The sequence below is a fragment of the Callospermophilus lateralis genome, chromosome 2, assembly GCF_048772815.1.
Source record: "Callospermophilus lateralis isolate mCalLat2 chromosome 2, mCalLat2.hap1, whole genome shotgun sequence".
In the NCBI taxonomy this organism is placed as follows: Eukaryota; Metazoa; Chordata; class Mammalia; order Rodentia; family Sciuridae; genus Callospermophilus; species Callospermophilus lateralis.
In genome coordinates this window covers 14,077,333-14,103,703 of record NC_135306.1, presented here as the reverse complement: position 1 = coordinate 14,103,703, position 26,371 = coordinate 14,077,333, and the positions used below count along the sequence as shown (strand labels likewise).

At 49.3% G+C, this 26,371-nt stretch overlaps 1 protein-coding gene across 6 annotated transcripts in view; it reads right to left on the bottom strand.

Moving 5' to 3' along the window:
• Positions 1-1,643: 1,643 nt before the first annotated feature.
• Cdk5rap2 (CDK5 regulatory subunit associated protein 2) overlaps positions 1,644-26,371 on the bottom strand; it is a 186,539-nt gene continuing 161,811 nt past the window's right edge. For all 6 annotated transcript variants that reach the window (XM_076845603.2, XM_077108812.1, XM_076845608.2 and 3 more), the window contains 8 exons: positions 25,666-25,790; positions 24,331-24,576; positions 22,225-22,299; positions 21,785-22,044; positions 18,583-18,726; positions 11,605-11,731; positions 7,432-7,478; positions 1,644-6,960 (listed from right to left, as the gene is read on the bottom strand). In XM_076845603.2, the coding sequence (XP_076701718.1) occupies positions 6,904-6,960; positions 7,432-7,478; positions 11,605-11,731; positions 18,583-18,726; positions 21,785-22,044; positions 22,225-22,299; positions 24,331-24,576; positions 25,666-25,790 (1,081 nt within the window). In that variant the 3' untranslated portion in view covers positions 1,644-6,903. The remainder of the gene's footprint in view (positions 6,961-7,431; positions 7,479-11,604; positions 11,732-18,582; positions 18,727-21,784; positions 22,045-22,224; positions 22,300-24,330; positions 24,577-25,665; positions 25,791-26,371) is intronic.

The following is a 26,371-nucleotide window of genomic DNA, read 5'->3' as shown; positions in this document are numbered from 1 at the left end:
CCAGGGGGTAAACAGGCCCATGTCCTCGGAGGCGTCTTGAACCCAGAGCAGCCTCACTTCCAGTCCTGCCCAGGTGAGGATGGGTGGGCCTGACAATCACAGCACCCACCCAGCCCTCTTGCCCAAACACCACATTTCTAATCTCTTCCCTGCTGCTCCTGGATGAAGCCCTCTTGTCCACGGTGGCACCTGAGGTCCTGCCAGGATGACCGAGTGGATTCTAAACCCCAGCCAGATCCACGGCAATGAGCACGGGCCTTTCTCAGCTCTTTCGTCGACCTAGCACCCCCTCCTCTTCACCTACTCTCCCCAGGTGGCCTTTTCCACTCACCTAGGCTCACCATAGGGCACCTTCCCTGTCACCTCCAAGCCCAGTTAGGAGTCCCTTTTCTGGGTGCCTGAGGGTCCTGGTGATCATTTATCGTGATGGAGCCAGTTAACTGCGGGCCTGCCTCCCCATCTGGCTCCCCGACACCCAACGGGGAGCCTCAGGGCCCACACTGGACCTGGCACTTGGGAGAAGGTAGGTGCTGAAAATGAACTTGACACCGAGGTCTTCAAATTCCTTCCTATGCTGAGTACCTACCCCTTAGGCTTCTCTCACACTCGGGTCTAGCTGGGCTCCCAGCCACTGGCCCACCCCCAGGGAGCTCTGTGGTCTGGTCACCTATGTCTTGGCCTCTGACCCCAGTGTCATTTCAGCTGAGGACAAGGAGTCTGGGATGACCTTGTTCTTCTGCTTCCCTGTGCCTGCCAGCCCTGTCATCCACTGCCCCAACTGAACTGGGACCACACATTGTTCTGTTGAGGAGAAAGTGGCATTAATACAAACAGTGTCTCTCCAAGCCTGTAAACATGTAATTCAGTTCCAGTGTGAACGCCAGCTAACAGGACGCTGGTGACAGATCTTGAGGGAAGGTGCTGGGGACCACCGCAGCCAGCAACAGTGATCCAGGGGAGGGGCCTGCCATGCCCAGGGCTGCCTCTGGGTCAGGCGATAGGTCAACATGGACACTGCCAATGAACAGAGAAACTAAGGACAGAGAGGCTGAAGATGGTGAGTTAGAGGCCACTCCAACTCTGCCTTCTATTGAGGATGGCAACTGAGGCCCAAGAGGGGCAGAGATGGGCCAAGCCAGGGCTGGGCTTTGGGTCCCTGGCAGGAGCCTCTGAGCGGGCAGATGCCGAAGTAGACGATCTGCAAGTGCGACGGGTACGTCTGCGCAGCTCAGCCCCCGAGCCCAAGGCGGGCAGGGGGCACCCGCAGGCTCCGTTGGAATGCAGCTCTCAGCCTCTGGCCCTGTGACATTGGGCAGGTGGGTGGCTCTGTGCTTCTTTCATCTGAAAAAGGCAGTACCATCCCCACAGAGCCAGCAGGAGGACCACGTGGTAATATTCCCAATACTACCTGCTCATGGGACCCCAGGACAAGTGTCCCCCTTAGCACCATTATTTGTCTCTTGCCCACCAGCTCCAGCTCTTCTAGGGGTGGGAGCAGCTAAGAACACAGGTGGGTGAGCATATTTGCTGGCCCTGGGCCAGGCACCAGGCCTGGGAGGGTGAGCTAGTCACACCAGGTCTGGGGCCTTCCAGAACTTCAGGCTAGTGACAGGAAGAGGCGTAACCGGCCCAAATCCTCCTCAAATGCACGATTCAAAGTCACATGGTAGCCAAACGCCAGTGAGGCAGATTCAGCAGGCACCGAACATCAGCATCACTGCCCCTTCTGACTGGGGAGACTAAGGACCGGGCTCTGGAACATAACTAGGAGCCACCAGCACGAGAAGCCAGGGCGAGAGGTGCCGGGGAGGTGCCGGGCAGGGGCAGCATGCAGCCGCCCTGTGCCTGGGGGGAAAGCAGAGGGCAGCAGCTGGGCCAGAGGGCCTGCACCACTCCAGGTGAGGAAGCGTTCCACACTTGGCACCAGGTAGGTGGGGGCTCTGCACTGCAGATCTGCTCTAGCTGTGGCCTGGGGCACATCTGGAGAGGGTAGGGGTGCAAGTGGGGAAGTCCTACTATTGCAGTAAGTGGTCCAGGTGGGAACTGAAGGCCACTTGGATGAAGCAATGGCTTTGGGAGGTGAAGTGGCACTGGTGTCAGACAGGACGCAGAGGGTAAGGGAGAAGGAGGTACTGGCTGAATGAATGCAGGACCCTCAGGAACAAACCCCCAGGCCTGGGCTGACGTTTGGGCCTCACCTGGGGCCATTCTGTCTCTTTAGCTTTCCCCATCTCGTGACCTTGCAGATGAGGAAACTGAGGCTTCGTCTTTTCAGGCACCTCCTTAGGCCCAGGACAAGACCCCCGAGTCTCCGGATCTGCCCACAGCCAGCCCCCGGCAAGCAGCGAAGCTAGCTGGGAAGGCCCCACTGTGGCCAGAGGTAAACAGCCTGGCCCTGAGGCAGAGCCTGGCCTCCTCAGGAGACAGGATGAGTAATCTTGATAATTGGATTTTTGAGTTAGACATAAAATATGGCCAAGATCGCAGAGGCCATTTGGCAGGGCCAGGATCCCCCAGGCAGGTTTCTGGGCCGAGGCGATGCTGAGAACTTGTATTAACAAGATCACTCCTTCTCCACCCACAGACCATTTACAAGCAGTTCCCGGGCTACTGTATGGAGGAATTCAACTGTGGGGCTCTGGGTCCCTACTCTGGTCATCCAGAGACACTGAGTGGGAAAGGGCATGTAAAGATACTCTCTGTCTGTAAGCAGGGCAGGAAAATTCAGAGAACAGGTTCTTATTGACTCAGTTTCCTTTTCTGTGAAATGGGTGGGGGTGCAGACTAAAGAAATGGAGGGCAGGAGGAAGTGGCTCCTGCTATCCATGCTGCCACTGCCTGGGGGTCCAGGAGCTTACCTGTGCCTCACGGCAGCGAAGCAGGCAGGTGGGCTTCAGAAGTGAGGTCAAAGCACCCCTCCCAAGGCAGGCTGAGCGGAGGCGTGGCCTCTCCTCTCCTCACTATATTTAGCCCCTGCAGCTGTTTGTCTCAGGTGCGCTGCATATGTGGTAATTAATCTCACAGAGGACGTGAAATTGATGCATTTTCTGATTGCTGCTTAGGAGCCTCCTGAATTCAGCTGCTGGTGAAATTAACTCACCAGGGACAACGGAGCTTTTCCCAAGGTCCAAATTGTCCCTATCTGCAGAGTTTGTTCTTGGCCCTAATCCAGCCCAAACAAACCATCTGCTCCTCTACCTCCTAGAGAAGGGTGAGCCTTCCCTAGGACAAGGCTGGGACTTTCTTTAAGCTAAGAAATAAAAACACGTTTGTTTGGATTACCTTGTCCTGATAACCTGTGGTGGCCTGAAGAGAAGGGCCGCTGGGCTCTCACAAGCCTGCTCTGCAGGCCTTGCTCCCAGGCACCCTGGGACTCGCAGCCACACAGGCTTAGATGTACCAGAGGTTCCTTTTTCAGAGCACCCCCAGTTCATGCCCTTGCCAATGACCAACCTCAGGGTCCACGGGCTGTGCACAAACCAGGGAAGGTGGTTCTGTTCCCCCACGGGCAAATCCAGGTCTGACGTCAAGCCTAGCCTGGGCTAATCACTCCAATGCACCCCCACCTCTGACCACTCACATACACACTGCATCTGTGCACACCTGACACAGGAACTTCAAATAAAACTTTAAAAACTTGCTTGAGTGTGTCCCTGTAGTATGATGTTTTTAAGTCCTTTGGGTATAGACCAAGGAGAGGGATAGATGGGTCAAATGGTGGTTCCATTCCCAGTTTTCCAAGGAATCTCCATACTGCTTTCCATATTGGCTGCACCAATTTACAGTCTCACCAGCAATGTATGAGTGTGCCTTTTTCCCTGCATCCTCGCCAACACTTATTGTTGTTTGTCTTCATAATAACTGCCATTCTTACTGGAGTGAGATGGTATCTTAGAGTAGTTTTAATTTGCATTTCTCTAATTGCTAGAGATGATGAACATTTTTTCATAATATACAATAGCTAAACTGTGGAACCAACCTAGATACCCATCAGTAGATGGATGGATTAAAAAAAATGTGACATGTATACACAATGGAATATTACTCAGCAATAAAAGAGAATAAAATCATGGCATTTGCAGGTAAATGGATTGCATTGGAGAAAATAATGCTAAGTGAAGTTAGCCAATTCCCAAAAAAACAAATGCCGAATATTTTCTCTGATACAAGGTGACTGACCCATAATGGGATAGGGAAGGGGAGCATGGGAGGAATAGACGAACTCTAGATAGAGCAGAGGGGTGGGAGGGGAAGGGAGGGGACAGGGGGTTAGCAATGATGGTGGAATGTGATAGATATCATTATCCAAAGTACATGTATGAAGACATGAATTGGTGTGAACATACTTTATATACAAACAGAGATATGAAAAATTGTGCTCTCTATGTGTAACAAGAATTGTGATGCATTCCACTGTCATGTATTTAAAGAATAAAATCAATTAAATATTTTTTTAAAAAAACTTGCTTGGGACCAACCACAGAAGAGACACTGAAGAGCCACTGATTTTTGACAAGAATGTTATTTTTCAGCTATTTCTAAATTTTTGAGGCTCTTATCAACTCTGCCATCAGGACTGGGCAGAAGGGTAAGCCCCATCTGACAGGTGTGGAGGCTGGGGACAGACCCAGGCCTCCTGTTGACCAAGCTTCTGTTGGAAAGACCATGGTATGATTTCTTGGAAAAGGAACTCCATTTGACATTATGCCTAAATCTGAGTTTTCACACCCAGGCAAATGTGAAAATGGGGGGTGGCTGTGCAGAGGAGGAACCCCTGTGGGGAGGGACCTTCCCGACTACCTGTCCAGGGTATCTGGGGTAAGGCCCCCTCCTGGGCTCACCTGGCTTCTGCTCCCTCTGCCTCCAGCCGAGCACCTCTGCATCTGGGCAGGTGTGTGGTTGGCAGAGAAGCCATTCTGGGGTCTGGAAGGACAGGAGGGATCAAGAGGGATCAAATCCTGGCTCCATTAACCATAAGCTAAGGCTCTTGGCTAATCTGTGAAGTCAGGGTGACCCTGACCACCATCACATCCTCCACGTGGCTCTGAGGGCTCCAGGAGGGACTGTGGGGCGCCTGAAGCTGCCCTTGGCTGCGCAGGAGTTAGTACTGTCTCCCAGCAACCTGAAGACGGGCTCCTTGGGTCAGGTCTCTCCCAGGAACTGGTCCCATCTGCTCGGCTCTGTGTACCAGGCCTGCCAAGACGCTCTCCAGGAGCTCAGGGAGGTCCCCAAACAGGGAGCGACGGCTCTGGGGGCAGCAGGAGCAGAGAGAGGGATGCAGCACAGAACATCAAGGATTGGGACAGGCTCAAAGGGGGAAAGATTTCTGAAAGACCACTCAAAGCTAGCTGGAAAGAGAAAGGGTGGGAGGGGCACTTCAAAGAGTCAGCACCCTGGTTGGGCTGGGTAGGGCAGGGCAGCAAGGCCCCACCAGTGAGCTGGAGATGGTTCAGTTCGCCTGGACCCGGCCAGAATGCAAGGAAGTGGAACGACAGGAGCCAGGGGCACCAGGAGGGGCCAGACACGGGCCCCTGTGAACCTGTCAGGGACCTGGGCTTGGACCAGAAGGTGGCGGGAAGACACCAATGGCTATCGGGTGGGGGGAGCATCCTGATCAGATGCCCTGTTTTCTCAGCATCTCAGCTGCTGCAGGGCAGAGAAGGAATCTGGGTGTGGGGTGCAAGACCAACAAACTGGATGGAAAAGGAATTGAAGACTAGAGAGGAGCCTAGGGACAGGAGAAGAGGCAGAGGACCAGAGATAGGGAACAACTCTAAGAGGTCAGGTCAAGAGGGGGATGAGGCAGCCGGGAGCTGGGTGCAGGGGAGGCCACAGTTAGAGGCAGAAGGTCTGTGTGAGTGATTCAGAAGGAAAGCAAAATGCAGGGTCATCCCAAAGGTCACTCAAATGCCCAGAACATGGCAGAAGCAGAGGTAATGAGGGACACTGAGTCAGGTTCCAAGTGCTCCCTGCCTACCCTCCTACAAGAGGCCCATCTGCCCAGCTGGGCCTGACACCTGACCATGGGCACAGGACTGTGAGACAGGAAGAGCAAGGCCAAGAGAATCATGTCAAAGCACAGCTGGAGGCCAAGTCTGCCCCATCTCCAGGAGGTCCCTGGGCCAGCTTCAGCCCTGCTTTGTTTACTTCTCAGGGACACTGTGATGTTCAGGGCAAAGGTTAAGGATAAGCAGGGTTAATAACAGGGCTGCAGCAAGCAAGTACCCCCAGGCACCAATGAGGACAGCTGGGTGGTCAGGTCACTGTCATCATCGGGACAGTGCAAATGCCAAGTCTCAGCCTTACCCTGCTCCTTCCTAAGTCAGAACAGCACCACTGAGAGGGCTGTTCTCCAGGCGACTGTGAGGCCGAGCACCTGCAGGGTGCAGGCACAGCCCAAGGCCATGCTGCATGGAGTCCTCCTCTCTGGAAACCTGCGAGGGCTCAGCAGCAGGCTCAGGGCGAGGATCAAGTGACTCCTGAGACCTGGCCTGTCCCATGGGGGAGTTTGGAACCCAGGCTTTGAGGCTCCACACAAAGTGACTGAATCATCCCCTTGGAATGCAATGAATCATTTAAGGAGATTCTTCAAACTGCAGAGCCAGTGAGAGCCAAGGTCACCTAGGACAAACGTGGAGCCCAGCAACGCATGCAGCCTCAGTGCCATCCCTGCCCCAGACCCAGGCAGCCTCCCAGAGCTCAAGGCCTTTCCACGCCTCACCGCAGAGCACCTGAACCTCTGTGGCCACAACCATGAGCCACTTGTGGATGGAGAACACGGAGGGAAAGAGACTTCCTTGGGCCAGGCAGCCATTTCTCCCCTTTCTCCCTCAGCCACCAGAAGCCTCAGCTGGAACAGAGACGCGTGATCTCGGGGCCACAAGCTTTATTAGCTTCAAGTCCTCAGGAGCCAGGTCTGTTGGGACTGGCTGTTCCTGGATGGGCACCCCCGGGCCTCAGCTAGAGAAAAGGAGGGGAAAAAAAGGAGGGTTTTAGGTCGAGGGGAGGGTTCGGAAGTAAGATCCCTGACCGAGTTAAAAGCAAGATGATCCTGAAACTGCTTTCTAAGAGTTATTAGTTTGATCAGCAAATATTTACAGAACAAAGTGACAATGAGATCATACTGTATTCATTCATTCATTCCAGAAAGATTTAACAAAGTCCTACTATGTGCCAGTCACTGGCTGCTGCTTTTTTCCCTGGTAAAAACAGCAAACAAATCTAAAAACCAGAGCAAATACTGAAGATAAGCATGAAACTTGTCATTCTTTGTTGGCAGAAAAATACAACTTTATATGGAGGACATGTCCCCTGGTTCCACTTCCAAATTCATTTTTCAAAAGAGATCATTTCTGGTCCTGCACCCATCCCCACCCACTATGTGGCTTTCAGTTAAAAAAAAAAAAAAAAAACACAAAGGGATGAAGTTACCTCTAGGTTTCCTCTGGCCTTCCGAAGGACCTTGTGGGTTACAAGCACTGGGGAGAAAGCAAAGGACAAGATGATCAGAGACCAGATGTGGGGAGGGGAGTGAAAAAGCCCAGTTCAGGGAGGAGAAGCCCAACTTGAAGGCTCTGACACATGAACCACCCTGAAGAATCCAGAACAGAGAGGAGCATGAAGGGTCTACCTGTCCCCTCTTGGAGCCCAGCACAAATGACACATCAGAAAGGGTGGACCACTGACACCTCTTTCAGTCCCCACAAAGCCAGTCTCACAGGGACGCACCCGGTGGAGCATGCCATGCCATTGTTAGGGGCAATACCAAGGCTCTGCAAGGTTACCTGGTAACACAGTACAACCTGATGGCTCCTCTCTGTGGGCCAGGGAGGTCCGTGGCACAGGGCAGGTCCAGGCATTCATGGTGTCCTGAGCCCTCTGAGAAGCAGAGGGGGAGCAAACCCATGTGTGGAGACCCACATCAAGTGCGAGGGAAGTTAAGCAGGTGGGATTTCACACTGCCAAGTTCCTAAGCCTGGGGGGAGAACCCTGGGCAGTTTGGCTGCCCCCACCTTTCAGATGGCAGAATAGCCCCCATGGTCTCCCTGGGGAAGCTGCATTCTGCCTGGACGGGAGCAGGCTGGTGGGTGATCTCAGAGGAAGCTGCCCACTGACACCAGAGCTATGTGCTGAGCAGGCCTGCAGAACTGGAAGTGTCCACCTCTCAGGAGAGCAGCTCAAGGAGCACCACCTCCTCCTCCATCTCTTCTTGTCCAACACAAACTCCAGCGACGGCAGGGACGCACTGCTGAGCGGATTCAGAGCTTACCAGGAACCTACTCTAAACAGGCTTGGTGAGGGTCAGGGAATCAGCCCCGTGCCCAGTGGCACAGGCACAAGGCCTGGATCTGGGCCTTTGGCCAACAGCACCTGCAGCTAAAACAGACTGAGACCAACACCACGTCCCAGCTTCCCAGTGGCGTGTTCACTGCAGGTAACCTAGAGAAAATATTTGTTATGCTTCACAAAAAATTCTACCTGAGGTAATAAAATCTATTTGCAATCTGCACCATCAGGGGAAGGGACAGTCCGTGTGGGTTTTAACTGAACAAAATGAACTTCAGAAGTGGCCACAGCTTCTCTGTACCTCCACTCCCCACTGAAGTCTGCAAGCAGAAGTTCATAACCTGGGGCCATGGGTGTGCTTTGGAGAGTCCTACATCCTGGATGTGACGTTCGGGTCTATGTGTGGGTATGAATGTGTGCATTTTTCTGGGGAAAGAGACCACAGCTTTCTCAAAATTCACCAAGGGGCCTGTGACCCAGAAAAGATTAAGTATCATGATATTGAGGTTAAAAATAATCTTGAAAGAGTACTGAACATACCAAGAGAACAAAACTCACCATATGAGCTAAGGGTTACCTCACCCAAGTTTTGATGTAGCCCTTACATCTGAACAGCACCGCCCACGTTCCCAGGTACAGAAATCCCCACTGTGACGAAAAGACTGAGGGACAGAGTGGTAAAGAATGTGTCCCAAATCAAGCCTTGTCCCAGCATAAAGAAGAGGCTCACACCCTAGGGTCACATGAGTCAGTCCAGGGCTCCTCCCACTTCAGGGGAGGTGGGCAAGGAAGATGCCCACCTGTGGGTGCCCCACCTTGCCAACTAGGTTCACCTCACAAGCCCGGGTCACCGTCCTCACTTGGCTAATGAGGACCTGAGGCTGGTGTTTCCAGGTCACGTGCCCAGTGAACAGCAGAGTCCTAAGTCTCACCAGGTCACCCTTTCCCTACTTTCCCCTATAGAGCCTGGGAGGACACAGGCAGGGATAAGCCCTAGCCCTTGCTTGTTCCTGTCGCTGTGTGGGCAAGGAAGAGGGAATGCTACCAGCCTTCATTTAGTCACTTCAGTGCCAGAAGCAGGCCCGTGAGGCTGGCAGTGTTGGGGAATTCCCAAGGGCCTGACTGGTCAGGACGAGCTGCGGAGCCCGGGCAGGAGGAGGCACAGCCCGGCCAGCTGCAGCAGCCCAGTGGCTGGAACAAAACGCAGAGACGGCGACAGCTCGTCAGATGAGAGATGCTGTGAGATGTTCTCAGGCTTGCTCTGAATGACCTCTGTACCCTAGATCATCTGGACTAACTGAGAGAGGGAAGCAGCTCTGTCCCCGCACTGTGCTTAGGAGGTTCATTTCAGGAGCTTCACATTCCTCTACAGATGAGAGACAGAGGTACTTTCTATGCAGCATGATTAGAACCCAGGCCTATGTGTGTGGCCAGTGTGAGTCCTTTGGAATTACTGTCTCCCCTGGGGATAAGGAAACTGAAGTCAGAGCTTTGCACTGTGCCCATTCACAATGCCTGGCTCGCTGACCCAGGACACAGGGTGTGGCACTGTCTGCTGTGGTCACTAGACTCATGTGAACCTCATGCCTGCTTCTGAAACCTCCTTGTGCTCTGCCGCTATCCCAGCCAGGCTGCAGAGGAAGAGAGTGCCCGGGCAGAGTTCTGCTTCCCAGACTTGGGGGCCACACAGAGCATCACTTCGGCCCCTTGCTGCCCAGAAGTCTGACCTAATGTCCATGGCTACCTTGACATGGCCATGACTGGCACTGTCTGCCCTGGGAGTGACACGAACACCCCAGCCAAAACCTCGTGACATCCACCACCCTGCTGGACCGACCCCTCACTACCTTTCCCAACCTCCCCAGTTCTCGACAGCCTTGCCTTGCCCCAAGAGGCCTCCCCACTGCCCACCTGAGGGACTGTCACAGCAGAGCTCTCTCCTGCTGCATGGCCCTCCATGCTCGGCCATGGGAGCTGCTGACACTCAGTGGACGGTATCAGTCCCTGCTGCACCTTCAGCTTGTCCCACAAGGTTCCTCAAAGGGCCTGGTGTGTCCTGAGAATGTTCCAGAACACTCTACTCTCCTGCCTCCTGGGCTGTGGTACGAGGCCACAAGGCCATCACAAAAATCCTGTTCCTGCCCTGTTGCTGTCTCAGCTGTCCATCCCTCAAGGCCCAGTCAGTCTTGAACCAGAACCTGGCCAGGCTCCCGAGGCACTCAGCAGTGCTCCCACAGCTAAGCTTTGTAACCCCCACCTGCAGTTACGCCCGAGCTCCTCGCCAGCAGGAACGCCTGTCCCCGGGGCTGTGCCTGCTCATAAGTGAGCTTGTTGCACTGTAGTTCACTCTGCCCATCTCACACAGTCCACTTCCAGAAGGTTTCAGGCGAGGGAATATCAGGAAAACTGCCACTTGGCAACAATCTATGTTCTATGCCTCCCAGGAAGACCCCGAGAAAACGGGACTTTGCTAACAGAGCGTCCAAGGCTGGCAGGCACCTTGGAGAGGAGGGAGCTCCAGACAGAGTCTCCCCAAACAAGCAAACCAACATGCAGGCAGCGTGGGCCCAGCCACGGTAGGGTCACCAGGAGGTGCTGATGGGAGCTGCCTTGAGTGGTGCTGAAGATTTAAACCAGGGACCAGGTGAGTGGCTAGGCCAGAGCTGGGACTGACTGGCTCTCTGATCCTGGGGCTCCGCACCTGCCTTGAGAAGGGTTCCTCAAGTCCATGACCTACTCTGATCCCGCGTCCTTGCTGTTATGTCCTGCTCTCTGGTAGAGCACCAAGCCTCTTCACTGACAGGCATGGCGGGCCGACCCTCTGCTGTACGTGCCAGCCTCCCCAAGCCTGTCACAACACAAGGCCCAGTCCCTGGGCCCCTCCTACCTTGACCTGTCATAGGCAACCAATAGAAACGCTTATGGTTTCTTGCCTTTATCCCTGCTGTTCCTGGCCTGGAATGTCACCCCCTGTCCTACCTGATGACATTCACTCCCTTTAGATTTGGCTCAAGGATCATTTTATTCAGGATGCTCACCTCCCAGGATAGTGACACCCACCCCACTGCCATCTCCGTGCTCCTATACCGCGCGTGCCGTACCCCCATCTCCCCAGTGAGAGGACCATCCCTGCCACCAAGACATGGGAAGTGAACAGACGAGTCTGGCAGGTCAGGAAGAATGCAGCCTAAAAAGACCCGAACCAGGGGGCCTCATCATCACTGGTCTGGGCTCCAGCGTGGCTAAGCCAGGGCAGGATGTCAGCCCCGAGGGGCAGGAAGTGGTCAAGCATAGCCGCTACCCACACTGCTCACTCACACTGGTCAAAGATGACTTTTTCCTGGTGCTTGCTCTGCTGCAAAAGCCTCATGCTGTTCTGCAACTTCTTTTCTTGTTCAAACAATTTGTTCTGAAGTTTGATGATCTCTGCTTTCATTTCTCCAATCTAAAGAGAAAAGGAATTAGAAAACTGAAATAAGAATATAAAATGTCAAATCACATAGGAAGAATTGCAATATCAGATAAAAAGATGCTCAAGGTCACTAACAGAGATATTTAAATAAAAACTAGAAGGCTTTCTCTGTCCATCAGATTGGCAAAACTGGATAAAATCCAGATGAGAGAAAGCAGTCTTATGACCACTGGAAAACTGCAAATTGGCAAGGCCCCTTGGTAACACCTGGCAAGATCTACTGTAAGTGCATGGCCATCTCTGAACCAGCAAGTCTACACTACAGCATTTACCCCCAAAACAACAACCGTACAAGCACAAGAAAGTTGCTGGTTGTCCATGGATGTCCACTTCAGTCTTGTTAGTAGTAGCAGGAAAAAAACAACCAATTTGTTTAATATGGATCTAAAATAAATTGTGGTACTTACACAGAAAGAAGTGATTCTGCAGCTATTAAAATGAGGTTGTAGAACTCTATTTATAGATGTAAATATCAATATATATATATAAAAGATTGTAATGAGAGAGAAAAAGAGCCCAGAACAACAGAGGCTGCCCTCTGCTCCACAGCACTCGTTTCACAAATCTGAACCCATTTCCACAGCCACAGAGCTGGAGGTCAAAGGCCACAAGATGCTAAGAGCGTCTCCAGGAGGTGTGATTTCAAATTTTGTTGTTGTTGTTTAATAAAAACTATTATGCTGATTTTTAAGTTTTGTGTTTAAATCTTGAAAAAAAAATAATACAAAACTATTACTTGGTGAATGTGATCCATTAGGAGGCCACTCTGGGTCCCTAGTGCGCAGAGGGGGACTGAGACACTTCAACCAGCTCCCTTCCTCGTGGCAAGAAAGCCTGGCACCTGCTTCTCCCTGGCTGCACTCAAAAACTTCTGCTCCAAGGGGAGATGCTGAGTTGTCAGCTTATGAAGAGTCCCTTTAGTTTGTTCCCAAACTTATTTATGGTAGTTGTAACAGAATTACAGAATCTAATTAAATATTAAGTGAACCTATGAAGCCTGTGTCTGGATAGAGAGAACCGACCACGAAAACTAACATATGCTTCAGAAAGACCAGAGAAAGGCGAGCCACTGAAAAACACATTCTGGCAGATTAGGTGTGGGTGAAACAACTATACAAGATGTGGGAGGAACACAGTCTAGAAGAATTCTAAATTCAGATTGCTTCACAAGTGTCTAAGTTTTCTCTTCATCTTAAAGAAACAGAAATTGGAAGTGACAGACATACATTATGGATGTGGCTTATGAAAGTAAGGACATGTGGAACTCCGAACAGCAGCCCCATAGTCAAAGAAAAGGCCCTGGCCCTCCATCAAAAGAATGGTGAATGTAAGTACATTTATCTGTTTAAAGTTAAACCAAAATGTTTAAGGTATGTTTCACTTTTTGATTCCCTACCTTAACCACTTTTAAGATTAGCCAATCATGTCTGCTAGAGGGTCTTCAGTGCTTCCAGAACAGACCCTAACTCAGACATCAGGTCTGCACGGTTCTCTCCTGCTATCCAGGGCCCACAGAGACTTGGGCTGTGGTCATAGCTCCATCCTAGGACAAACTTCCCCGCAGTCAGAGCCTTAACTCCACACCTGTGACACTGGAATAACCACCCCTGACCCATCCATCACACTGCAGGAAGATGAGACTCAGAGCTGAGTCCATGGAAGCCGGGAATGGCCACTTCACTCCTGGCCTGGCTAACCCGTTTCTCTTCCTATAGTCAGCTCAGCTGTCCCTTCCTGCAGGATGCTTCACCTGATGCCCTTTCTGCACCAGGAGCTGAGGCTCCCCATAACTGCCCACATCCAGGAGACTGTAGCAACTGGTCGTCACAGGCCTGCATCCCCTGTCAACTACCAGCTCCTCCTTCCCTCGATCACCTTTGCCTGATGCACAGCAGGTGCTGTGACGTGCCTGCCAACTGGCAGGGTCACCTTTCATTGGCATTCTCCTAACACCCTGTACACATCCTGTCCAGCACTTAAAACCACAGATTGTAATAATTTACATCTGCTGTGCCACTGGATTCAATCCTTCATTTTTACAGCATTAAGATACTTTAGAAAAAACAGCGAGAGCTCCAAAACACAGCTCTGCCACTTCCTAGCTGGGTGATGCTGAAGCAAATCATTTAACTCCTTGGAGTTTCAGCTCCTACTTCTGGAAAATGTGAACAAGATGACCTAACTCCAAGCCAAGCATGGTGGCACATGCCTATAGACCCAGCAACTTGGGAGGCTGAGGTGGGAGGATCAAAAGTTCAAAGCCAGCCTCAGCAACTTAACCAGGCTCTGTGTAACTTAGTGAGACCCTGCCTCTAGATAAGGGCTGGGGATATGTGGCTTAGTAGTCAATTGCCCCTGGGTTCAATCCCCAATACCAAAAACAAAACAATAACAATAACCAAAAAAACCTAACTCCAGATAGTGGAGTGGATTTTGAATGCTCACAAAGAAATGATAAATGTCTGAGGTGGTGGATAATCCAATGACCCTGATCTGACCAGTATTCATGACACACGTGTACTGAAATACCACACTTACCCCATAAATGTGCAATTACTATGAATCAATTAAAAATAAAAACATTTTTAAATAAAATAAAAAATAAGAACATCTGATTCTTATACCTCACTTTAGAAATTTAAAATAAAAAACAAAAAACCTAATTCCCCAAGGTGGTGGTAAAGGGGTAAAATAAGATGTATATGAGCAGTGCCCAGTACCAACAGTCACTCAACAGAACAATTCTTGTTTTAATTTTCTTTTTTCTTTCCTTTCATTCTTTTTAGTTAATAACTGACAACTTTACTGGAAAACAGTAACATTTTAAAGAAATTTTTCAGAATGCAACAATATACATGAATAAAATTGGATAACATTTAAAAAATTTCAGGATTTACTGAACATTTCAGAGCATAATGAAGTATAGTATCTATTTATCAATAACAGAGGAATTAGGAAATGCTTATGCAAGTAAAAACACTCTTGACAATATCAACAGAACAACTCAGTGAGCATCGCAGAGCTGAGAGCAGAAATGGAAGCCCCTCCCCTCCCAGGAGGCCACAAAATCCTCCATCAGTGTCTCGAAGCCTTGCTTCTGGGAAGAGTTTTTGTTTGTTTGCTTTCCTTTTTACGAGGAACATCTCAAATGTTTATGCAAGTAGAAGGAATTGGATAATGACCCTCCCCCCAGGAACCTGTCCAGTTTAGCAATTATCAATTCAAGGCCAAACTTATTTCACCTACACCCAAGCTTCTTCTCTCTCTAAAATTAATTTGAAACCAATCCTAGAAACTAATCATATCATCTATAAAATATATATATATATATATATATATATATATATATATATATATATATATATATATATATATAAAATCTATCTCTAGGGAAAAAAGATTTTAAAATACCATAATATCATTAGCTCACCTAAACAATGAACATAATTCTTTAGTACAGGTTGAACATCCTTAAAATCAAAATCCAAAATTCAAAATGCTCCAAAGTCCAGAACTCTTTGAGCCAATGCATTTTGAGCATTTAAAAAATATTTTTTAGTTGTAGTTGGACACAATGCCGTTATTTTATTAATATATTTCTATGTGGTGTTGAGGATCGAACCCAGTGCCTAGGCGAGCACTCTACCGATGAGCCACAACCCCAGCCCCATTTTGAGCATTCTGATCTTTAGATTAGGGATGCCCACCTCACAAATTCTATGCAAATACTTCAAAATCTGAAAAAAAAAATCCAAAATCAGAACTACTTCTGGTAGTTTCAAATAACAGATATTCAATAGGTATCTCCAAATATGGAGTCAACAGACACATTTCCCTGATTGATTCATAATGGTACTTTTTAATAATTGGTTTGATTCAGGATTCAAGTAACATCCATATTTTGAATCTGTTGTTTCTTAAGTTTCTTAAGTTTTAACCCAGGGTTTCTCAAAGGTCCTAAAAGGGCTGGTGAAATAAACTACTGAGGCCACTCCCAGGGTGGCTGATTCAGTTGGTCTGGGTGAGGCCCAAGAATGTGCATTTCTGATAAATTTCCAGGTGATGCTGATGTTGCAGGTTCAGGGCCTACACTTTTGAGAACTACTGTAAATCTTCAGGTTTCTTCCCTATATCTTGTCCTTTCTTACTAGGATAAAATAGGTTCTGAGCTCCTTGTATTTCCTGCCCAGACCTAGAGTCATTTTTCCAAGGAGCCCAAGATCCTTTTGGGGGAAAAGGCATTTAGACATCATAGTTTGGAAATTGTGGGTGTTTGCTGGCACTTGGTCACATTTTATTTCTTCAGCCTTTTACAAAGAGTGAGTTAGTAAATTTTTTTAACAGAAAAACATCATGAGTTCATATTGATGCTTACAATTTAAATTTACAATTACAGGGTCTTTATTTCTTTGATTTTAATTTTTTTAATTCATAGTAAAAATCTTAGTTTCTAATGATACTTAAGAGTTGTTTTACAATAGAAATACATTAGTTTCAGAATATTAATACCAATACTATTACTAACCACTGAAAATGGTTTATATCTTAAAAAAACTTTTGGGCAGTTTTTCTTGCCTGTAAAATATTCCTGCTAGAAATGTATGGTCAAATCACTGTTTCCGTCACTGAAATGTTCTTTGTGTGACCATGCCTCCAGTGCCATCCGTAGTGAGGTTAATTGATTCCATACCATTAATTTTTAGAAATTTCTATATTCCCCATTTTGAAAAATTTTATTTATAATTATGTTAACTATTGATATAGTTTGGAAGTCAACTGTATAAAATAAGCTCTATTCGGAGAAATCTACTTTATCTCTGCCCTTCCAATCTCTTCCTTTACATGCCAACACATAGCCTGTTATTGCTTTTTCTTCATTTAAAAAACTCATAAGCATGGGCCTATGTATTTATATCGCTCCAACAACTTTCCCAGGTCAACTCATGCCTGGGATGCATGCTTTTCAGAGCAGTCCACAGGACTGAATGGGACAGTACGGTAGATGCAAAAGGCAAATCAATGATTCTCAGAGAAAATAGCAGGGAGCAAAAGCCACCGGGCTGCTGAAGATGTGGAAGTCTGCTTTACACACATGCTTCACACCAGGCAAAAGGCACCGTGTCAAACACAGGCAGTGACAGAACAGGGGTGAGAGGCAATTTAACACCACACAGGGGTCTATGTACACTAGCAACCAGCAGCCACAATGGAGCATCTCTAAGTCCTTGTCCTACTCTGAAATTCTGTGACACGAGAGTGAATATAATCAGTTATCTGAGAAACGAAGGACAAAACACCTCGAGCACCAACCAGTCGCTGGACTGATCTAGAAGTGGGGGGAAATCGACACGGCTACAATTTTGTGTGCATTTATAACGTGTGTGTCTTATATATATATAATAAGAACTGCATTCTGTCTATTTAACAAGTAGTCACTACTTTTATGTGCTAAAGACAAAACCACTGCATTGTGGGTCAACTGTTTGGTTCAGACATGTTTGTTTTCAAAATTCATAAGGGACAGGTAATAGTTTGGTTATATGGGAAAAATCATTCAATCATACATTTATTCAAAAACATGAACAAAACACATGTTCCCCTGAAGGAAAGCAGAGGAAGGCAGACATTAAAACAAACCAAGTAATTATCTTTTGTGTCAAAAGCTATGAAGAAACAGAGGAAGACGCTATGACTGAGTGACTGGGAGCCCTCTATCACTTAGGGGTAACATTTAAGCTAAGAGGAGAAGGTGGGAAGGAGTCGGCAGGCAGCAAGGGACATCCAGGCAGTCAGAGTAAGAAAAGGCTGTGGGCTAGGACCAGTGGGTCCCACCATCCCCCTGACACTTGCCTTCCACCCCACACCCCATGGGCTGAAGTGGGCAAAAATGACTTTATGGAACAGTGAGTGTTTATGAGCTTCCCTGAGCTCAGCACGCCCACACTCCCCACAGGGAGCCTAACAAGGAAGCCTCAGGACAGGTTCCTCAAGGAACCTTGAGGAAGAGGGCTGCTCACGGGCTGCTCCAGAACCACGATAAACCCATCTAAGAGCTGCCAGTGGGGTGGAACTCAGAAAGAAAATCAAATTTCCTTTCTGCCTCCCTGCTGGCCTGTAGCACATTCACAGGAGAGGCAAAAGGGGGAAGCAGCATCAGACCATCCGGCTGGGAGTCCCAACCTCCTTTACCTGCACGTGGCTTTCCCAGGGAGGTTCCCCTGGGAGCCAGGCTGGCTGCTCACCCTGTCACAATACACATGCACTCCACAGATGGAAACAGGTAGGGCTCCATCTGCCTGGCTGCTGGCATGGATCCACTGCTCCCCAGCAGTTAGGCAGGTTTGAAAAAGGCCTACTCATATCAAGGAAAGCCATTAATGGGAGTGGAGGGTGCAGGCAAAGACATATAATGTGAAAGGGACTATGAAGAGAGAACCCGAAGGCCCGTGAGAACAAGTCAAAACTCAATGCCTACAAAATGAAAGAATAGCTCCGGGTTCAGTCCTTATGTTTCAAACCAGCTCTGTAACCCTGATGAAGCACTCAATGCCTGGGCCCCAGTTCCTCGTACATGGAGTGTAGACAGGATCCCACTCAACACTCATGTGCTGGGCGTGGGCAGCCGCTGCAGGCTGAACTCTCGGGTGCTAGAGGTCAGTCAGCAGCCCAGATACAGCAAAAACATAACCTGGTGCCTTTCCTCCCTTTGACACTTCCCCGCACCAAATGAGAGCCAGTGGGGCTGCTCCTGGGCTGGGCTAAGGAAGGGACTGAGACACAGGCCCAGGGGCATCCTTGAACCTCTGAAGAATGTCACCACCTACCTGTCCACAGTGAAGGGTACACTGGCCATCTGTGGGGAGTGAGACTCTCCAAAGGAGCTTCAGCAACCTCGAGGCCTCTTCTAGGATCAGCCTGGCCGTGCTCACGCTGGAGACAAACTTGCTCAGGGGCACCAAGTGCAGACCCTACACAGGGTCAGGGATGAGAGAGCGTTACGTGTGATCCTGAGATCATGGACAGCAAGCTCTGACAGGCAGCATAAATCTCCAGGCTGCAGGGCTTCACCGGGTTGTGGTGAGGAGGAAATAAAATGTCACGTATGCTGCAGCCCCCAGAGATGCTCCAGAGCAAACGACACCGACAGCAAGTGCAGCAACAGGGACAGTTTGGCATCGGCTGCACTGGTCTGGGAACAGTGCTGGGGTCTTTTAAAGTCTCTCACCCTCACTGTCGGCAGAAGGAAACTCACATGGGAGAGTCAAGGGCACGAGAAAACAAGAATGTGACTCAGAAATGGAAAAACACAAAAAAGAAAAGAAAATACAGCATGTCTTTACAAGAAATGAATATAAAAATAAAACCATGTATACTTTTTTATTTATCAAATTAACAAAAAATCATTATAAATAAAAATACTCAACAAAGACAAGTGTGGGTGGTGAGATGGTTACTCAAACAGATGTGATTGATCCTTTGGGAAGCAATGTAGCAATGGTTATTAACAGCCCTAAAAAGTGCACACGTTTTGAACTAGTAACTTCATTTCGTACCTAATCAAAAATACAATTTAAAATAATAAAAACTTTTTCTGAATGAGGATGCTTGCCAGTCACAATTATATGTCCAACAAACAGTGCAAGTGAAAATAAGTGAAGGTCCAGCCACACATGAGCTGATATGGCCGTCAATAAAAGTCAAGGGTGAGGAAAAACCAAATGAGATGGAAAAAGCATCAACCTCTTGTTAGTAAAACATGTGGAACACACAGTTATGTGTAGGTCTGATAAACTTTCGAATGTCCTAGAAGTACACATCAAAATTGTAAGTGCTGACCTTCAGGGGTAGTGTATTAATAAATGTTTTTATGCTTTTCTATAATTTCTAGTTTTTATGCAATAAAAATTTCAATCAGAAAATAAAAAGCATCTTATTAATATCTATTAATTTATTCAACAAATATTCAGCAAGCACATCGGTCTTGTGCCAGGTGATGGACAAATAAAGCAGAATAAAGCAGCCCCTCTCCCTGTTCTCCAAGAGTTCATCTGTCCAGTAGAACATAAAAGGCAAAATTGATTTTTATAATACAACAAAATTAAAAAGTCAAATCAGGTATGGGGAAGCAGGGGGCTCAGGCATCTCCAGTAAAGACCCCGGAAGAGAGATCAGGAATGTGACCCAAGCTTGCGGTCTGGTCCAGCTTGCGCGTGGGGGTGTACCTGTCCCCAAGCCTTGGAGGAGGCGAGTGAGGAAGCACATGCCCAACAGCTGGGTCTGGACAAAAGGCAACAATTCGGGGAGGAGTCCAGCGGGATGGGGCGCGGGAAGAGGGAGGTAAAAGAGGCTGAGGGGGTTCCAGGACGGAGGGAACCTGGGCTGGAGACAGGCTGTGGAAAGAAGGTAGGGATGGCGCATAAGCCTAGCCTACTCAGAGTAGGACCCATGGCAGGAGAGGGAACATGCCGTTGGGCAGGCAGGCAGGCAGAAGTTAGCCCGCAACCTGAGCTCCTCAGAGCCTCTGCCCAGGCAGAAGTGGCAGCTTCTGCACAGGTAAGTCTGGTGACTAATGCTGTCCTACAACATGGGAAGCGAGCACCCTGGAGGACAGGGAGCTGAGTTCAGATGTGAACTGCTCCAAGCTACTTCTCAGCATCTCTAAAGTGGGCATGACATCACTGCTTCCCAGGGTTGTGGTGAGGAAATAAAATGTCACACAGAAAGCTATGGGGAAGAGATGGAGCCGCCAACCATCCTGGGTTGGATGTAGGGTTTCTCAAACTGGCAAGCTCATCACAAGGCAGTTGTAGAAATTATGGTGTGGTGTGGCGCAGTATGACGTGGTATGGCATGTGGTGTGGCACAGTATGATGTGGTGTGGTATGGCACAGTGTGGCATGGTGTGGCACGGTATGACGTGGTATGGTGTGTGGTGTAGCGCAGTATGACGTGGTGTGGCGTGTGGTGTGGCACAGTATGATGTGGTGTGGTATGGCACAGTGTGGCATGGTGTGGCGCAGTATGACGTGGTGTGGCGTGTGGTGTAGCGCAGTATGACGTGGTGTGGCGTGTGGTGTAGTGCAGTATGACGTGGTATGGCGTAGTATGATATGTGGCACAATACTGGGGTATGGTGTGCCATGGTATGGTATGGTACAGTATGGTGTGGCGTGACACCAGGGGATGGTGTGGTGTGATATGGTGTGGTATGGTATGACACTGGGGGACAAGTGTGATATAGTGTGGTGTGGCGTGACACCAGGGGATGGTGTGGTGTGATATGGTGTGGTATGGTATGACACTGGGGGACAAGTGTGATATAGTGTGGTGTGGCGTGACACCGGGGGATGATGTGGCATGGTGTGGTGTGACACTAGAGGACAGCGTGGTGTGATGTGGTGTGGTGTGGTGTGGTATGACAGTGGGGACGTAGTGTGATATAGTGTGGTGTGGCGTGACACTAGGAGATGATGTGGCATGGTGTAGTGTGACACTGGGGGATGGCATGTTGTGATATGACGTAGTGTGGTATGACACTGGGAGACAGCGAGGTATGAGCTGGGGAGGTGTGGGGTGAGCTAGCATGGTATGGTAAGTGCAGTAAAGTGGGGTCTGCCTCAAGAGGATGAGGCCCTCCATCTTCTCCACAGGATCCTCAGAACCTGAGCACACTGGGTGGCTGGACATAGGGAGGGAGACTAGCTAGATGAACAGCTGGACACACAGAGGGACAGAAGACTGGATGAGACTCGACAGACAGGCCGACATGGGCACAGATCAGCAGATCCCTATGAAGTAGCCACAATAACGCAGGGTACAAACCTCAACCAGATGTCCTCCCGCAGCCACCAACAGTTTCCCACACAGGACCTGACTCTGACCTTTCTTGGCCGACACCTTCTGGTCCCTCTTTTTAGAGCCCTACTGAGGACAACTGTGCACTTGTCTCCAAGCACCCTCAGTCAGTTCTTCCCACTCATTGCCCCAGTGAGCACCTCCCTTCCCCTACTCTAGCAGCCAGATTACCTTTGTCCTCAGCTCTTGACCCATGGGGCTGGAAGCCTCTTGGGTTTGCATGTCCATCTCAGCAAGAAGCCTCTGTCCCTGGTGGATCTGCTCACACAACGCATCATAGTCCTCGATCAGGCCCAGGATGTGGCGGCCACTCCTGCTGGCCCACAGACGAGCAGCCATGCGGGGCAGGCAAGGGGTGCTGGTTACAGAGCTGCCACTGATGCAGGAGAAGGAGTCTACGTCATTTCCAGAGAGTGGAGGAGTCTCTGAAACTGCAAAATGAGAAGTGGAACATCAATCTACTTGGTAGCACCCTGTGTTCAGAGCTTATATGCTGATCCCCAAACCCCTGCCAAACACCTAGTTGGGACCAGGGACCCCCTTTGATTCAATTTAAAAATACCACTGCCACACCCCATGCTGCTTCAGTTACTCAGACTTCAATTTTGTACCTGACTTTGGCATCACAGCCCGGGTGGATTCAAGGTCAGAGGAATTACTGCTTGCCAGGGGACATTTGTTATCATCTGTAACATGCAAAACAAGAGAATCATGCCTTCCATGATTGAGAAAGAAGTGACTGAGAGTACAGTGTCTCATCCAAACACATTTGTTCAGAAACACAGCATTCATTCAAATTCTCCCTGGACTTCAGTCCTACTGGACCTGGTCAGGACAACAGAGAAAGAGTGACTGGGCCCAGCCCCTTCCTAGGAAAACCCTCTTGTCAGACAAGAAACAGGCAGTTTTGTCTCGGTGTGCTCAGGATGGAGGAGAGAAGCACAGGGCTGTGGGTGCTGGGGGACGGTGCTGACCCCAGCATGGCTTCCCAAAGGCCGACCCCTGTGTTATGTTTCAGGACCACTGTGACTGATCCCTGGGAAGGAGGGAAAAAATGCCAAGCAGAGGGGGGAGCAGGCAGGTACAAGCTCACAAGGACGTGAACTGTCATTCGGGGAGAAATAAGCAGGTCCTGTGGCCAAGGCCCTGATGCCGGGAAGACACAGGAGGGTGCAAGGCCAGAACCAGGAGGGCTGTGGGACCTACTCAGGGGCGTCAGGCTGGGCAGCGCCTGGTTGAGATCTCAGTTTGGTCCTGGAGGAGCAAGCTTGAAGGCTGCTGCAGTAACCTGAGAGAGAGGGAGCGGCCTGCAGAATATGGGGGTGACACATTTCAAACATCGTAAAAAGGCAAAATCAACAGGTGCTCAAGACGATCCAAGCAACACTTTATAACTTGGAAAGCACTTTTACATCCGGAAAGCTATTAAGCTCTCAAAAGCCTAACAGGCAGGCTGGCACTGTAATTCAGACTTCAGGGACAGGGAGACCACGGGGCAGCATAAACAAGCAAGGTTGGTGTCTAGGTCTGAGGATTCCCCATCCATGCTTCCTCCATCCCTGCCAAGGGTGCACTATGGTTTCCAGGCCCAGGAAGCCAGGAGGACAGCTCCACGAAGTCAGCCCCTGGGAAGAATCACTTTAATCCAAGACCACAGCCCTGGGTTCCATCCCCAGCACTGCTAAAAAACAAAAACAAAATGTACAAAAAAGCCCCCAAACAGAAAAATGGTACAAAAAACAATTTGAACAATATAAACTCAAGCCTGTTTCTGATTAACAAATGAAGAAAAATATGCAAAGAATTTTTTTCCCAACCTTTTTTCCTTATATTGTTACATCATCTTTTTGGTTAAAGTTTTAAGATCCTTATCAAGAAGAAATCAATGAACCAATCAATGACAGTGCTAAAGCTGACTGGGTTCTCCTTTTAAGACATCTGAACTTTCAAAATTAAAGGCAATAGACTTGATTCTCAATCCAAGTGATGATAAACTTTTGCACAATCCTTGTCTATAAAGCATGTCAATATTCCTCGCTCCACTGAACACGCACAGTCACCTTATGGGCATCAGAATGACAATCTCCAGGCACCTGAGGCTCGAGGTCGGGTGGGGTCAGGAACAGCTCTGGACTGAGAGCTGAAATGAATAGTGCCATGTCATTTTTAGCTCCAATTCCTTTGTCTACACCGTAAAAGGGATTGCCTGGTCAGGGGCACTGAGTCGACCACTTGCTGGTTTGTCCTGGGTTTGGCTGGGCTGGGGCAGGAATGTCTGTCTGGTCCTCTCTCTGCTCCCCTCACAAACTCTCCAGGGCTGACAGGCCACCAGCAAACGCAAAACAGGCCCAGGTGTTCCCTACCAGGAGGCTTCCCAGACCGAGAGGGCACTGCAAGTCAGAGTAAGAGGTGGGGTTCTCTTTGAAGGGTAACGAGAAGACTAAAGAGGTTTCTCAGCCTCCGAGTGGCATGGGCAGGACGAAATAGATACGAGGGAACAAGACTATAGGCCATCAGGGTGGCTGGAAGCCCAAGCTCCACTTCCAGAGAACCAAGACACCCAGAGTATGCCATTGTGCCAGAGGTAACAGTTAATTAGCCATCAGGCGCCCGGCTCCGAGGGTGCAGTGAATCTACTGTCTATGGAAGGACATCTCCATGGGCAGGGGCATCACTCAGAAGTTCACACATAATACACAGATGTGCAGATGCCATACCGTGTTTGTCTAGCTGTAGGGTCCAATCAGGGACACCCGGGGCTTGGACAGCCAGACTGAGGTCTCCTTCCTGGGCCGCCTTCTCCCCCTGTGCCAGCTGCTCCTCCAGCTTGCTCTGTAAGGTGCTATTGGTTTTGATGCCACCTTCCAACTGTGCCCGCAGAGCCTGGATCTCCGTCAGGAGGTCGTGCAGGTCACTGAGAAGCTCCTGCCCCTTCCAGCCTTCTGGTGCCTCTGCTCCAGTCTCTGTGGACATGTGCAGAGGGAAGTCTTGACATCTTCCACAAATAAAGGGTCAGCCATCAAAGGAACTCAATGGCATTTTCAATCCGCACACCACCATCAACCTCCCCCTTACTGAGAACTAGGTACAATTTAAAATAACAACTCGACTTTAAAAACAAAAATATTGGCTGACTTAATTGCTGCTATTCCACAGGCTAAATAAGAGCTGGAAATTAATTTTCACTTCTGGCCATAAAAGCCTAGCAAATTGCACACCAAACCCTGAAATTATGTCTAGTAGTAATAAAATCTATTTGGGCTGGAATTATAGAATGAAAGGGGATGATTTTAAGAGCCACAGTATATTAAAAAGGCACAACAGCAAGAATAAGAGAAGCAACTTGAGAAGAAATGAAAGCTGTGAGATGACCCTTTTCTAGATAAACTTTCAATAGGGAGAAACCATCTGGAAAATTAGTTTAAAAAAATCCCACTACACCTCAAAATTGATTCTGAAACATTAGACCTTATACTTGAGTCACTCTGATCTGGTATCTCTCTTGAAATACAGACAAGACCAGGGCCAACAAGGTTCAGCACATGGTAGGCACTGTAACTGTTTGCTGAATGAATGGGCAAAAAGAAACACACACTAGCAGGAAACCTGTAATGAAAGTTATTTCTTAAGCGTCTACTGTGTGTCGGGGAGTACGTTAGGGCGCTTAACACATGATCTGTTCAACTTTAACAACTCCACACGGTGGATTTTAACAGACATGTTTCCCAAGGCAGGAATAGGCCCAAAGGGTGAGGTGACCTGCTGTAGGACACACAGCCAGGTCGAGGGAGTGACACTCTAGAACTGAGCTGGCAGGATGCCTGAGCCTATGTCCTTCCATGTTTCCTGCTCCTATTTAAGAGAAGTAGGCCAAAGAGCTGGCTTCAAATAAACCACGTTTACCCCCAGGGTCATGCAGAGTCTGATGACAGCATTTGGAGAAAGGGCATGGAGCCAGAGCCCTGCCCTGCTGCTCCTGCCACAGGCTGTGCCACAGGCTGCTCCTGCCACAGCTCTGGGACATAAAGAGCCTGGTCCCCAGGGTCCAGTACCTTGCCGTAGCCTCTGGTGCTCCTCATCCAGCCTCACATACACCTTCAGCTCCACGCGGAGAGACTGGAGCAACTTGTGGTTCTGTGAGAGCAGCTGCTGCCTCCACTGGACCTCCTTCTGTGCCCTGCAACGCCCCCCGTGGGGAGGAGAGGTTAACTGCACTTCAAGGTGGCTTACTCATCCCCCAAGCCACTCGGCCAGAAGAGTGAGGACAAAAACAGCATGGTTTAAGAACTACACTGCAGATCTGTTTCCCAAGGGCCCCCGTGTCCAGCCCTTTACCCTCTTTCCTGTAGTCTTCACAGACACCCTGGAAGGAATGTGCTCTGTAATCCTCGATTCAGAGACAAGAGGAAGCTAAGTTCAAAAGGGTTGTGTCCCCTACCCAGGGGTGCACAGCTCAGAGCAGAGCTAGGACCTACACCGGGATCGCCTGCCGGCAAAGACAGTGGTTTATCTACATCACCACCCAGCACGGGCAGCCAAGGTGGTGATGGGAGCTCTGAAGGAGCAGGGCACTGCTGGGAGCCAACACGAACAACTGAAAACACGGGATGTGAGTCTAAGGGGAAAACCGCAAAAGAGGGAGCAATAGGATCCTTTGAAAATGTCACTCCTCTGCTGGGAATCTCCCAGTGGCTTCCTATGCCACACAGAGTAAAAACCAAAGTCCTTCTACAGCTAGGAGGCCTTATGTGATTCTGG